This window comes from Anomaloglossus baeobatrachus, chromosome 10, assembly GCF_048569485.1.
Source record: "Anomaloglossus baeobatrachus isolate aAnoBae1 chromosome 10, aAnoBae1.hap1, whole genome shotgun sequence".
In the NCBI taxonomy this organism is placed as follows: Eukaryota; Metazoa; Chordata; class Amphibia; order Anura; family Aromobatidae; genus Anomaloglossus; species Anomaloglossus baeobatrachus.
The window spans coordinates 187,485,530-187,500,208 of NC_134362.1; the positions used below are offsets into that span (position 1 = coordinate 187,485,530).

Genomic DNA, 14,679 nt, shown 5'->3' on the forward strand with positions numbered 1-14,679 from the left:
CATCCCTGCCCCATAAATATCTAGGAACCGAAAAATCAATACTAAATAGTATGGAACTAATCAAGCTATACTTTGTTCCTTACCGGACAACAATATGTGAAGGACACAGAAGGACCGGTCGTGAAGGCCCCCTACAGTGTGTCTATACACTGCCTGCCCGGATTGCTGTTTTTCTATTGGCTGAAAGTTGACAGGCGCAGTTGGCAGCCTAGTGTCTGCCAGTTTCAGTGACATTGCCTCATCCCCATACAGTAGAGTGAGATGAGTGCCGGGGTCGGGCGCCTGCTCTCCTCCGGGCTGGTGCGATGTTGTCGGGCCGGCTGGTGGCGGGGTCTGTCCTGTGGAGCTGGGACTCGGCAGGTGAGGCCTGTGCAGTGTGTGAGCTCAGCTGCTGCTGTGCATTGTCTGTCTATTTTCACCCCCTCTGCTTGCTGCCTTTGAATTGAGGCACCATTTATATACAGAGGCTGAAGCCCTGCAGTTTGGAGACATCTCACAGCTGAGGATTTGCTACAATTGTATACATTGCAAGTAGTTCTCTGCAGCCAGAACGTCTGATACATTGTAGCAAACCCTCAGAAGTGGTCAGATCAGTCCTGCTGCTGCTCTGCTGAACTCACAGAGGACTCTAAATCAGATGCAACTGTAGCAAACCCTCAGCTGTGCCATGGAACAGGTCTGAACAGGCCTTTACATACAGTGACGGTGCGCGTGCATTGTGGTCTTGGCCTAAAAATCGGGCCATGTTTTCAGCAAACAGCCTGTTCTCCGACTTGATTGATATAAAAGGAACTGACAGCAAGCAGAGGTATCGAAAATGGTAAAAGTCAGCTATAATGTTAGGCTCTTTCCAGATACTAACCCTTGTTTTTTTTTCTCTTGTTTCTAGCTCGTTGCCTTGGAGACCGACCACCGCTGCTGACTTGCTACTAAGCAGACTCCCAGCTCCAAGACCGTGCTTACAAGCTCAATAGACAAGAACTTGGAAGTGCTGCGCATGTTCTGCTGTCTAGCAGCGTTGGTCGGTCTCCAAGGCAATGAGGTGTAAAGAAAAGCATTTATATCTCAAATTACCAAATGACTTGTATTTTACAAGGACTATCCCCATATATGACGGGGGACATTAACCCTTTAACTCTTTTCTCCTTGTCATTGTTCCCCCATAGACCATTGACACTTGTGCTTTTTTTTTTTGTTGTTGCAGTCTGTAAGAGGAAGCCTGGTGTTCCATCACAACCTCCAATGGAGGCCGTCACCGATGTTATCATTCATGGGCTCTAAGCCTTATAGAGGTATGTAACGTCTCGCTGGTATTAAAGGGTGTGGGCAAGATTAAAAAATAATAAAACTTGCAATCCTATTGAAGTGAATAGAACTGAGCTGCAATACTGCACTCTTCCTGCAGACTGGTGTGGCGCTGTTTTCGGATGCAGATTTTTTTTTAAAATGTATTTTATTATTTTACTTGTTATGTGATATTATTTTTATTATTTTAAATATATATATTATATTATAATTTATTATATTATATATTATAATATATTATTATAAATATATATGTAATATCTATTCTCTTCCTACCGTGTCCTGCTGATCTTGAGACTATAATAATCTTTATTCATTTATATGGCGCTATTGATTCCACAGCGCTTTACATACATTGACAACACTGTCCCCATTGGAGCTCACAATCTAAATTCCCTATGTGTATGTCTTTAGAGTGTGGGAGAAACCCACACAAACATGGGGAGAACATCCTTGCAGATGTTTCCTTGGTGGGATTTGAACCCAGGACCCCAGCGCTGCAAGACTGCCACCGATAATTGCTCAAACTGTCTGCAGAAGTTCTGAGCTCTTACATAGGCTCAATAGAAAGTCTGTGACCCCTTTGTGTTCCGGTGTATAGACTTTTTATTGAGTTCATTACACTCTTGCAGGGGGTTGGCGCTTCTTCTTGCTGAGCAGGGCCTTTATTTTGAGCAGTTGATGATGGGGGGGTGTCTTATGACCCAGACCGCTACCGATTGCCTGGACACGTAAGGAAGGGAGTATATAATATATAAAATGATAGGTGACCTTTAATCTGGGATAATAATATTTATTCACTTATATAGCGCTATTTAATTCCACAGCGCTTTACATACATTGGCAACACTGTCCCCATTGGGGCTCACAATCTAAATTCCCTATCAGTATGTCTTTGAAGTGTGGGAGGAAACCGGAGACCCCGGAGGAAACCCATGCAAACACGGGGAGAACATACAAACTCCTTGCAGATGGTGTCCTTGGTGGGATGTTAACCCAGGACCCCAGCGCTGCAAGACTGTAGTGCTAACCACTGAGCCACCGTGCAGTGCTAACCACTGAGCCACCGTGCTGCCCTTTAATCCTGTTTACGCTTATAGCAGTGACTTGGATGTACTCACCTCTTCCTTTGCCGGACCGCACTGTTGCTTTGTTTTCTCCTTTAATGTGATGTGATCTCCATTACAGACAAAGAATCGGGTTCACAAGACAACAGCGGGAGCAACAATAAGAAGGATGGGAATAGGAAAGAGCCCGGCTGGTGGCAGCGAGTGCAGAAGGTGTGTGAGTAGCAGCGGTGTTCTATACTAAGAAAACCACATAGACCTACAAGTACAGCGGTCACCCGGGTACAGTCATGGCCGAAAGTGTTGGCACCCTTGAAATTGTACCAGAAAATATAATATTTCTCCCTGAAAATTATTGCAGTTATGTACATTTTGTTATACTCATGTTTATTTCCATTGTGTGTATTGGAACAACACAAAAAAAATCAAAACAGAGGAAAAAAAAAAGCAAAGTGGACATGCTTTCACACACACGCACAAAAATGGGCGGACAAACTTGTTGCACCCTCAACTTAATATTTGTACTGGACTTGTGCTTTAAATGTAATATTGTCATGTATTACATGTACATATTGAATGTCATATATTCACCTTCCGGCGCCTTCACCTTTTACCGATGCCGCTCTGGTCCTGCGGCACCATCTTGTGACAGTAAATGCTGACTGGCTGGAAGTCAGAAGTTACGCCACAAGCTCCCAATGCATCTCTAAGAGGCCAGAAGAAGCCTCTCATAGCGATGCATTGATTTGTGACCTCTGGCCGCTCCATGAAACACTAGAGCATCCGACAGGTCACAAATCGCTGAGACCAACCAGAGCGGCGGCGATAGAAGGTGAAGGTGCCGGAAGTTGAGTATAAGACGGGAGGCTTAGCACCATTCCAGCAGGGAAGTAAAACAACTGGAATGGTCTTTTAAGATCTCTCCACAGATGTCAATGGGTTACGATCCGGACTCATTGCTGCCACTTCAGAACTCTCCAGCGCTTTGTTTCCATCCATTTCTGGGGCTTCTTGAAGTGTTTGGGGTCATTGACCTGCTGGAAGACCCATGACCTAGGACTAAACTCAGCTTTCTGACACTGGGCTCTACATTACAACCCAAAATTGTTTGGTAATCTTCAGATTTCATAATGCCTTGAATAAAGGCAACCAGTGCCAGAGGTAGCAAAACATCTCTGACCTCCACCATATCTGACTGTAGGTCCTGTGTTCTTTTCTTTGTAGGCCTCATTCCGTTTTCGGTAAACAGTATAATAATGTGCTTTACCATCTTGGGCTCCTCTGTTCACAAGACACTTTCCCAGAAGGATTTTGGTTACTCACGTACATTTGGCTAACTGCAGTCTAGCTTTTCTATGTCTCTGTGTCAGCAGTGGGGTCCCCCTGGGTCTCCTCCATAACGTTTCATTTCATTCAGATGTGTATGGACAGTTCATGTTAATACTGATGCCCCCTGACCCTGCAGGACGGCTTGAATTTCTTTGGAGCTTGATTGAAGCTGCTTATCCACCCTCCGGACTATCCTGTGTTACAACCTTTCATCAGTTTTTTTTTCTGCCGTCCACATCCAGGAGATTAGCTACAGTGCCATGTGTTGTTGCGAACTGTGGACAAAGGAACATCAAGAGCTCTGGAGATTGTTAATATTTTTCAACAATTTTGGTTCTCAGACAGTTCTCTCCTCTTTCTGTTATCCATGCTTAGTCTGGCACACACGGACACACAATGCAAAGATTGAGTCAACTTCTCCCGTTTTTTTATATTGCCCACACCTGTTACTTGCTGCATGTGAGTTTGAAAGTTTGAACGAGCATCACATGCTTGAAACAAATTTGTTTACCTACAATTTTGTCCGTCCCATGTTTGGGGTTTTGTGTGAAATTACGTCCAGTTTGCCTTATGTTCTTTGGGGTTTTTTTCATGTTTCCAATACACACAAAGGATATAAACGTGTAATCGCAATAATTTTCTGAGAGAAATCATTTCTTTCTTTGTCGCTCCATTGGGAGACCCAGACAATTGGGTGTATAGCTTCTGCCTCCGGAGGCCACACAAAGTATTACACTTAAAAGTGTAAAGCCCCTCCCCTTCTGCCTATACACCCCCCGTGCCTCACGGGCTCCTCAGTTTTTATGCTTTGTGCGAAGGAGGCTGACATCCACGCATAGCTCCACATCTTAGTCAGCAGCAGCTGCTGACTATATCGGATGGAAGAAAAGGGGGCCCATAACAGGGCCCCCGGCATGCTCCCTTCTCACCCCACTCTGGTCGGCGGTGTTGTTAAGGTTGAGGTACCCATTGCGGGTACATAGGCAGGAGCCACATGCTGTTTTCCTTCCCCATCCCTTAATGGGCTCTGGGTGAAGTGGGATCCTAATCGGTCTCCAGGCACTGGGACCGTGCTCCCTCCGCAGCCCCTGGGGAATCTGCTGGACAGGAGCCGGGTATCGTCAGGGACAAGGCCCTGCTACTGTGAGGTACTCTGTGTCCCCGTGGGGGACCGCGCATGGAGCGCTTGTGCCATACACACTGCAGCACTGCTGGGTGCGTTAGTGCGCCGGGGACTACCGCGCCGACCGCGCTTATTTGCCGGCCGCGCTTATAACTTTAGTCCCCGGCTTTTGCGGCCTAGTATCGCATATTCCCGCCCCCAGGCCTGCCAGTCAGGGGAAGGGCGGGACGCTGCACAGGACGTCAGCGCTGAGGGCTGGAGCATACTTTGTATCCTCCTCCCCCCCTCACTCAGCACAGTGGGGCATCAGATTCCCGCACTTTCTAGGGCACGCCCACGGCCCCCTCCTCCCCACAGAACGCCGGCAGCCATTCCTGTCAGCACTTCTGACGCTGGAGAGGAGAGACAACACGGCTCTGGGAGGCCCAGGCAGGGAATCTGGTGATCACACAACCGCTTTGAGCGGTCGGTAAGCAGCACCTGTGGTGCTGGCCCCACTGAGTGCCGAAGTGTACATATATATATATATATAGGCATATATGCTATACATTTACACTGTACGGTCGCACTGTTGATTTTTGGCTATATACCCTCCTGCATTGTACTCAGAGGAGACAACAGCATGTCGTCCGCAAAAAGCAAGGGTGCCAAAGCACAGGCTTACTTTGCAACCTGTACCTCATGTACAGCTGTACTACCGGCAGGTTCCACCGACCCTCATTGTGTGCAATGCTCGGCCCCTGTGGCACTTACTCAGCCGGAGCCTCTGCTACTGGTGGCCCAGGTGGAACCACCTGCTGCCACTGTCCAGGTGACAGGGACGGAGTTTGCAGTATTTGCTGACAAACTGTCTGAGAGTATGGATAAATGGTCTGCTAAAATACTAGAAGCCTTACAGTCCAAACCGGTGACTCAGGCCCCAGGCCCCCCTCAATTGGAGCAGCAAAGTGCTCCTGGGGTGACCCATAGGTCCCAGGGTGAGGTCTCTGACACGGACCGCAGTCCCAGGCCGCCTAAGCGGGCTCGCTGGGAAATTCCCTCGACTTCATCACACTGTTCAGGGTCTCAGCAGGAGGACTCTCTGGATGATGAAGCGGAGGTATCAGATCAGGATTCTGATCCTGAAGCCGCTCTCAACCTAGATACACCTGAAGGTGACGCCGTAGTGAATGACCTTATAGCGACCATCAATCAGGTGTTGGATATTTCTCCCCCAGCTCCTACAATTGAGGAGTCAGCTTCTCAGCAGGGGAAATTCCGTTTTCAGGTTCCCAAGCGTACAATGAGTACGTTTCTGGATCACTCTGACTTCAGAGAGGCAGTCCAGAAACACCGAGCTTGTCCAGATAAGCGTTTTTCCAAGCGCCTTAAGGATACACATTATCCCTTCCCCCCTGACGTTGTCAAGGGCTGGGCTCAGTGTCCCAAGGTGGATCCTCCAGTCTCCAGACTGGCGGCTAGATCCATAGTTGCAGTGGAAGATGGGGCTTCACTCAAAGATGCCACTGACAGACAGATGGAGCTCTGGTTGAAATCCATCTATGAGGCTATCGGCGCGTAATTTGCTCCAGCATTCGCTGCCGTATGGGCACTCCAAGCTATCTCAGCTTGTCATGCGCAGATTAATGCAGTCACACGTACATCTGCCCCGCAAGTGGTGTCCTTAACCTCTCAGGCGTCGGCGTTTGCGTCCTACGCCATTAATGCTGTCCTGGACTCTGCGAGCCGTACGGCGGTAGCATCCGCCAATTCGGTGGCAGTCCGCAGGGCCATGTGGCTACGTGAATGGAAGGCAGACTCTGCTTCCAAAAAGTTCTTAACCGGTTTGCCATTTTCTGGCGACCGCCTGTTTGGTGAGCGATTGGATGAAATCATTAAACAATCCAAGGGAAAGGACTCATCCTTACCCCAGTCCAAACCAAACAGACCTCAACCATGGAAGGTACAATCGAGGTTTCGGTCCTTTCGGTCCGCGGGCAGGTCTCAATTCTCCTCGTCCAAAAGGCCTCAGAAGGATCAGAGGAACTCCGATTCATGGCGGTCTAAGTCACGTCCTAAAAAGACCGCCGGAGGAACCGCTCACAAAGCGGCCTCCTCATGACTTTCGGTCTCCTCACACCGCATCCTCGGTCGGTGGCAGGCTCTCCCGCTTTTGCGACGCCTGGCTGCCACAGGTAAAAGACCGTTGGGTGAGAGACATTCTGTCTCACGGTTACAGGATAGAGTTCAGCTCTCGTCCTCCGACTCGATTCTTCAGAACATCTCCGCCCCCCAAGCGAGCCGATGCTCTTCTGCAGGCGGTGGGCACTCTGAAGGCAGAAGGAGTGGTGATCCCTGTTCCTTTTCAGCAACAGGGTCACGGTTTTTATTCCAACTTGTTCGTGGTGCCGAAAAAGGACGGATCCTTCCGTCCGGTTCTGGACCTAAAACTGCTCAACAAACACGTAAAAACCAGGCGGTTCCGGATGGAATCGCTCCGCTCCGTCATCGCCTCAATGTCCCAAGGAGATTTCCTAGCATCAATCGACATCAAAGATGCTTATCTCCACGTACCGATTGCTCCAGAGCATCAGCGCTTCCTGCGTTTCGCCATAGGGGACGAACACCTTCAGTTCGTGGCACTGCCTTTCGGCCTGGCGACAGCCCCACGGGTCTTCACCAAGGTCATGGCAACAGTGGTAGCAGTCCTACACTCTCAGGGACACTCGGTGATCCCTTACTTAGACGATCTGCTGGTCAAGGCACCCTCTCGGGTGGCATGCCAACACAGCCTGAACATTGCTCTGGAGACTCTCCAGAGTTTCGTGTGGATCATCAATTTTCCAAAGTCAAATCTGACACCGGCCCAATCACTGACATATATCTTGGCATGGAGTTTCATACTCTCTCAGCGATAGTGAAGCTTCCGCTGGACAAACAGCGTTCACTACAGACGGGGGTGCAATCTCTCCTTCAAGGCCAGTCACACCCCTTGAGGCGCCTCATGCACTTCCTAGGGAAGATGGTGGCAGCAATGGAGGCAGTTCCTTTTGCGCAGTTTCATCTGCGTCCACTTCAATGGGACATTCTCCGCAAATGGGACAGGAAGTCGACGTCCCTCGACAGGAACGTCTCCCTTTCTCGGGCAGCCAAGGCTTCCCTTCAGTGGTGGCTTCTTCCCACTTCTCTGTCGAAGGGGAAATCCTTCCTGCCCCCATCCTGGGAGGTGGTCACGACGGACGCGAGTCTGTCAGGGTGGGGAGCGGTCTTTCTCCACCACAGGGCGCAGGGTACTTGGACTCAGCCAGAGTCCTCCCTTCAGATCAATGTTCTGGAGAGAAGGGCAGTGTAACTTGCCCTAAAGGCGTTCCAACCGTGGCTGGAAGGCAAGCAGATCCGAATTCAGTCGGACAACTCCACAGCGGTGACATACATCAACCACCAAGGCGGCACACGCAGTCGGCAAGCCTTCCAGGAAGTCCGGCGGATTCTGCTATGGGTGGAAGCCACAGCCTCCACCATATCCGCAGTTCACATCCCGGGCGTAGAAAACTGGGAAGCAGACTTCCTCAGTCGCCAGGGCATGGACGCAGGGGAATGGTCCCTTCACCCGGACGTGTTTCAAGAGATCTGTTGCCGCTGGGGGCTGCCGGACGTCGACCTAATGGAGTCCCGGCACAACAACAAGGTCCCGACATTCATGGCACAGTCTCAAGATCACAGAGCTCTGGCGGCAGACGCCTTAGTTCAGGATTGGTCGCAGTTTCAACTCCCTTATGTGTTTCCTCCTCTGGCACTGTTGCCCAGAGTGTTACGCAAGATCAGGTCCGACTGCCGCCGCGCCATCCTCGTCGCTCCAGACTGGCCGAGGAGGTCGTGGTACCCGGATCTGTGGCATCTCACGGTCGGCCAACCGTGGGCACTGCCAGACCGACCAGACTTGCTGTCTCAAGGGCCGTTTTTCCATCTGAATTCTGCGGCCCTCAACCTGACTGTGTGGCCATTGAGTCCTGGATCCTAGCGTCTTCAGGGTTATCTCAAGAGGTCATTGCCACTATGAGACAGGCCAGGAAACCAACGTCCGCCAAGATCTACCACAGGACGTGGAGGATCTTCTTATCCTGGTGCTCTGGTCAGGGTTTTACTCCCTGGCCATTTGCCTTGCCCACTTTTCTTTCCTTCCTTCAATCCGGATTGGAAAAAGGTTTGTCACTCGGCTCCCTTAAGGGACAAGTCTCAGCGCTCTCTGTGTTTTTTCAGAAGCGCCTAGCCAGACTTCCACAGGTACGCACGTTCCTGCAGGGGGTTTGTCACATAGTCCCTCCTTACAAGCGGCCGTTAGAACCCTGGGATCTGAACAGGGTGCTGATGGTTCTTCAGAAACCACCATTCGAGCCAATGAGGGATATTTCTCTCTCACGCCTTTCGCAGAAAGTGGTTTTTCTAGTAGCAGTCACATCACTTCGGAGAGTGTCTGAGCTTGCAGCGCTGTCATGCAAAGCCCCTTTCCTGGTGTTTCACCAGGACAAGGTGGTTCTGCGTCCGGTTCCGGAATTTCTCCCTAAGGTGGTATCCCCCTTTCATCTCAATCAGGATATCTCCTTACCCTCTTTTTGTCCTCATCCAGTTCACCAATGTGAAAAGGATTTGCACTTGTTAGATCTGGTGAGAGCACTCAGAATCTACATTTCTCGTACGGCGCCCCTGCGCCGCTCGGATGCACTCTTTGTCCTTCTCGCTGGCCAGCGTAAAGGGTCACAGGCTTCCAAATCAACCCTGGCTCGGTGGATCAAGGAACCAATTCTCGAAGCTTATCGTTCTTCTGGGCTTCCGGTTCCTTCAGGGCTGAAAGCCCATTCTACCAGAGCCGTGGGTGCGTCCTGGGCTTTGCGGCACCAGGCTACGGCTCAGCAGGTGTGTCAGGCAGCTACCTGGTCGAGCCTGCACACTTTCACGAAACACTATCAGGTGCATACCTATGCTTCGGCAGATGCCAGCCTAGGTAGGCGAGTCCTTCAGGCGGCGGTTGCCCACCTGTAGGAAGGGGCCGTTTTACGGCTCTCTTACGAGGTATTATTTTACCCACCCAGGGACTGCTTTTGGACGTCCCAATTGTCTGGGTCTCCCAATGGAGCGACAAAGAAGAAGGGAATTTTGTTTACTTACCGTAAATTCCTTTTCTTCTAGCTCCAATTGGGAGACCCAGCACCCGCCCCTGTTCCCTTCGGGCTGTTGTTCTTTGTGTACACATGTTGTTCATGTTGAATGGTTTCAGTTCTCCGATATTCCTTCGGATTGAATTTACTTTAAACCAATTTATGATTTTTTCCCCCTTCTTGCTTTTGCACCAAAACTGAGGAGCCCGTGAGGCACGGGGGGTGTATAGGCAGAAGGGGAGGGGCTTTACACTTTTAAGTGTAATACTTTGTGTGGCCTCCGGAGGCAGAAGCTATACACCCAATTGTCTGGGTCTCCCAATTGGAGCTAGAAGAAAAGGAATTTACGGTAAGTAAACAAAATTCCCTTCTTTCTGAAACAATTTCAAGGGTGCCAACACTTTTAGGCACAGCTATATATCTTCCAGACCCTACTGTGAGCAGTAACACTGATACAGAAGTGTGATCTAATGAAAACACAAGTCGCCCCCTCCTTCTCTCCTTATCTCCCCCTCTCCCTTTTTTTTTCTCCCCCTCTCCCTTTTTCTCCCTTTCTTCCTCCCTCTCTTCCTTTTTCTCCCTTTCTTCCTCCCTCCATCCCTCCCTTCCTTTCTCCCCTCCCTTCTTCTTCCTTTCTCCCCTCCCTTCTTCTTCCTTTCTCCCCTCCCTTCTTCTTCCTTTCTCCCCTCCCTTCTTCTTCCTTTCTCCCCTCCCTTCTTCTTCCTTTCTCCCCTCCCTTCTTCTTCCTTTCTCCCCTCCCTTCTTCTTCCTTTCTCCCCTCCCTTCTTCTTCCTTTCTCCCCTCCCTTCTTCTTCCTTTCTCCCCTCCCTTCTTCTTCCTTTCTCCCCTCCCTTCTTCTTCCTTTCTCCCCTCCCTTCTTCTTCCTTTCTCCCCTCCCTTCTTCTTCCTTTCTCCCCTCCCTTCTTCTTCCTTTCTCCCCTCCCTTCTTCTTCCTTTCTCCCCTCCCTTCTTCTTCCTTTCTCCCCTCCCTTCTTCTTCCTTTCTCCCCTCCCTTCTTCTTCCTTTCTCCCCTCCCTTCTTCTTCCTTTCTCCCCTCCCTTCTTCTTCCTTCTTTCTTTCTTTCTTTCTTTCTTTCTTTCTTTCTTTCTTCTTTCTTTCTTCTTCTTTCTTTCTTCTTTCTTTCTTTCTTCTTTCTTTCTTTCTTTCTTTCTTTCTTTCTTTCTTTCTTTCTTTCTTCTTCTTTCTTTCTTCTTCTTTCTTTCTTCTTCTTCCTTTCTCCCCTCCCTTTTTCTTCCTTCTTTCAAAAGGATTTCCTAAAAATCTGCAGGATAGTGGATTGTGGTGGTTTAGGAACAACCACTGGTTACAAGGACGGGGTCACATTTAGCCTCCTGAGTGACTAAGTGAACGTCCTAATGATAACGCAGTGATCGCTCCATGATATGTGCAGATATTAACCATCCTGCCTCCTGACTTGTTGCTACAGGGTGAATTCCCATGGGATGATAAAGATTTCCGCAGCTTTATGATCCTGGCAGCCGGACTGTTCACCGGATTTGCAGTTTTTTACCTTCGAGACTCCGGCAAGGAAATTAGTTGGAAGGAATTTGTCCATTTCTACCTGGAACGAGGGCTGGTACGTTTCCATTACATACCGTTCATCTGGCTTTTGTGTAATGCGGGCAGGTTGATGTATTAATGTACATTTTGGAAAAATGGACCTCTGCTTGCTATAAGGATGGAGAGATCAGCTGAGAGCACCACCTCTCTCCAGAGGAGACAAAGGTTTGGACAACTTGTTCTATTCTGTCACATTACAGGTTTGATTTTTGGCAGATCTTGTTTAATTTGCCGGGATCTACCAATAAATATCTGCCCATAATTATCTTATAAGTGCTATTTTTAATTGCTAATTGGTCAGGAATAGTTGGTCCACCCTATCTGGATCGCCGAATCATCGCTTAGCCATTAACAAAGCTAGAGATGAACGGATGCCGGATACCCTCTTAGTGCCAGCGTCTCTGCCGACTTATCGCCCCGACTGGGTCGCTTCCTCCCCGTCACTCCCCCAGTCATCCATGTGTGGTGCTGTCTCCTTCCCCCTCCTGGGGCCTGTGCACACAGCCCAGGTTTCCCAAGAGTGTGCTTAAGGCTCTCACACGCGCCCCGGCCCTCCTCTTAAAGGGTTGGCACGCTATTTCCAGGAAATGCCTCAGCCTATGGCTGAGAGGCACTATGTATTTAAGGCACCCTCCCATTAGGGGAGGTGCCTGTGCAATTTTTCCATTTAGTCAGTGTCTTGTCTGTCTAGCTAATTGTCACGTCCCGTTACTTCTGTGTCAGTCACTCTGTCCCATACCTTTCTGTCCCTGCCCTGCCAACTACTCCTGTCTGTACCCGCCTGTCCAGCCTGCCTCAGTCATCCTGCCTGTACATGTATCTATACCTGAATCCGTCATCTGTCCTGGGGGTCAGCTGCCACAGTCCCGGTCCCTGCCCTGGGAGTGGTATCTGGCGTTCACCTTGCGGTGGGCGCTTAGTTAAGCCCCTCCTACTAAAGGGTAAGCGTATGTCCCCTCCCTGTGGTCCAGTGGGTCCACTAACCCCACTCACAGCCCCTACACCAGCCGCGAGCATTACACACCGCCTGCACTTCTCAGCAGCAGAGAGGTTTTTACTCACTTTTTTTTATCTGATTGTTGATATTTATTCCTTTTTCTATTCACTGCAGGTCGGTCGGCTAGAAATCGTCAATAAGCAATATGTAAGAGTGATTCCTGCGCACGGGTCCCCTACAGAGGTAAGAACACGTATCATCCGACCATCCGCTGATGGCAAATGTGCAGCGGTAACATCCACCGCTTTCCTTCCAGCATCTTCATTGGATTTTATACGCCTGTGTTTGTACAGCCCTAATTCCAAAAACAAGGAACCAGGAATTTTCGGATTAAATGACTAGTTTTTTCCAAAATATATTTGCAGCAGAACATAGGACACAGATCAGAAGATGAATGTTAGATCTTTTCCCGTTTCATATGGAAAAAAATGTACTAATTTAGAAATCGGTGGCAGCGACACATCTCCAAAACGTTGCTACGCCCGTGGCCAACTTGTTGGGTATTCCAATTAGGGAACATTTCTAATTATGGATGAGCCCTACTTATGTGATGTCAGGCTCTCGCTGCTCCACAGTCTGGGTTCTATGCCAGATTTTCCAATTTATAAAACCCCAAATGTTTTCTGTTGGTGAAAGGTCTGGACTAGGGTCGGCAGACTCATCCACCGAACTCTTCTCTTGCAGAGACATGCTGCTGTGATGAAGGCAGTGTATGGTTATGAAATAGAACAACATCTGCTCCATCCAAACGTCTAACACCTCTATATAACGCTCACCTTTCATGTATAAGCTGCCTATGTCATAGACAGTAATGCAGCCCCATGCCATCAGAAATACAGGAACTAGGTACGTTGAAGATCTGGTGACGGACGAGTATGGCAAAACAGCGGTAGCTAGAATGCTATACATGGCTAGAAAGCTGATAGCACAGCATTGGTTGGATGACCAGACCCCCTCTATTCCGGAGTACATTAGCAAAGTGAACTGGCTGATAAGTATGGAAAAAGCGATATATCTAAAAAGAGACTGTATCTCAAAGTTTGGGCGCCCCGGATAGACGGCTCAGGCTTCGCCTCGAGAGAACTGAGGAGATTTCATTTAGGTCTCTTTTGAGTATTGACATGTTGGTGTAAAGTGGATCTCGTATTTGTAATGTCTGTTTAAGAACCCTTTTACATACTTAGTGATCTGATGAATATATTGGATACTATTGCACTTATCTTTTATGTTGGGGGTTTTCTGTGGGGGGGAGTTGGGGGGACTGCGTTTCCCGGGTATGTTACAAAACTTAGTTTTTATTTAAAGCTTTTCAAACACTCTTGGCTCTGATAACCAGCTGGATGGTCCCTCCGGTCTATAACCAGCGGGGTGGTCCCTCCACTCTATAACCAGCTGGGTGGTCCCTCCACTCTATAACCAGCTGGGTGGTCCCTCCGGTCTATAACCAGCGGGGTGGTCCCTCCACTCTATAACCAGCGGGGTGGTCCCTCCACTCTATAACCAGCGGGGTGGTTCCTCCACTCTGTAACCAGCTGGGTGGTCCCTCCGGTCTATAACCAGCGGGGTGGTCCCTCCACTCTATAACCAGCGGGGTGGTCCCTCCGGTCTATAACCAGCGGGGTGGTCCCTCCACTCTATAACCAGCGGGGTGGTCCCTCCGGACTATAACCAGCGGGGTGGTCCCTCCGGTCTATAACCAGCTGGATGGTCCCTCCGGTCTATAACCAGCGGGGTGGTCCCTCCACTCTATAACCAGCTGGGTGGTCCCTCCACTCTATAACCAGCTGGGTGGTCCCTCCGGTCTATAACCAGCGGGGTGGTCCCTCCACTCTATAACCAGCGGGGTGGTCCCTCCACTCTATAACCAGCGGGGTGGTCCCTCCACTCTGTAACCAGCTGGGTGGTCCCTCCGGTCTATAACCAGCGGGGTGGTCCCTCCACTCTATAACCAACGGGGTGGTCCCTCCGGTCTATAACCAGCGGGGTGGTCCCTCCACTCTATAACCAGCGGGGTGGTCCCTCCGGTCTATAACCAGCGGGGTGGTCCCTCCGGTCTATAACCAGCGGGGTGGTCCCTCCGGTCTATAACCAGCGGGGTGGTCCCTCCACTCTATAACCAGCGGGGTGGTCCCTCCACTCTAT

General features: G+C 49.7%; 1 protein-coding gene across 1 annotated transcript in view; it reads left to right on the forward strand.

Moving 5' to 3' along the window:
• Positions 1–225: 225 nt before the first annotated feature.
• LOC142254735 (mitochondrial inner membrane m-AAA protease component AFG3L1-like) overlaps positions 226–14,679 on the forward strand; it is a 54,758-nt gene continuing 40,304 nt past the window's right edge. Inside the window, exons 1-5 of the mRNA XM_075325989.1 lie at positions 226–360; positions 1,205–1,292; positions 2,494–2,585; positions 11,407–11,556; positions 12,652–12,720. Of these exons, the coding sequence (XP_075182104.1) occupies positions 262–360; positions 1,205–1,292; positions 2,494–2,585; positions 11,407–11,556; positions 12,652–12,720 (498 nt within the window). The 5' untranslated portion in view covers positions 226–261. The remainder of the gene's footprint in view (positions 361–1,204; positions 1,293–2,493; positions 2,586–11,406; positions 11,557–12,651; positions 12,721–14,679) is intronic.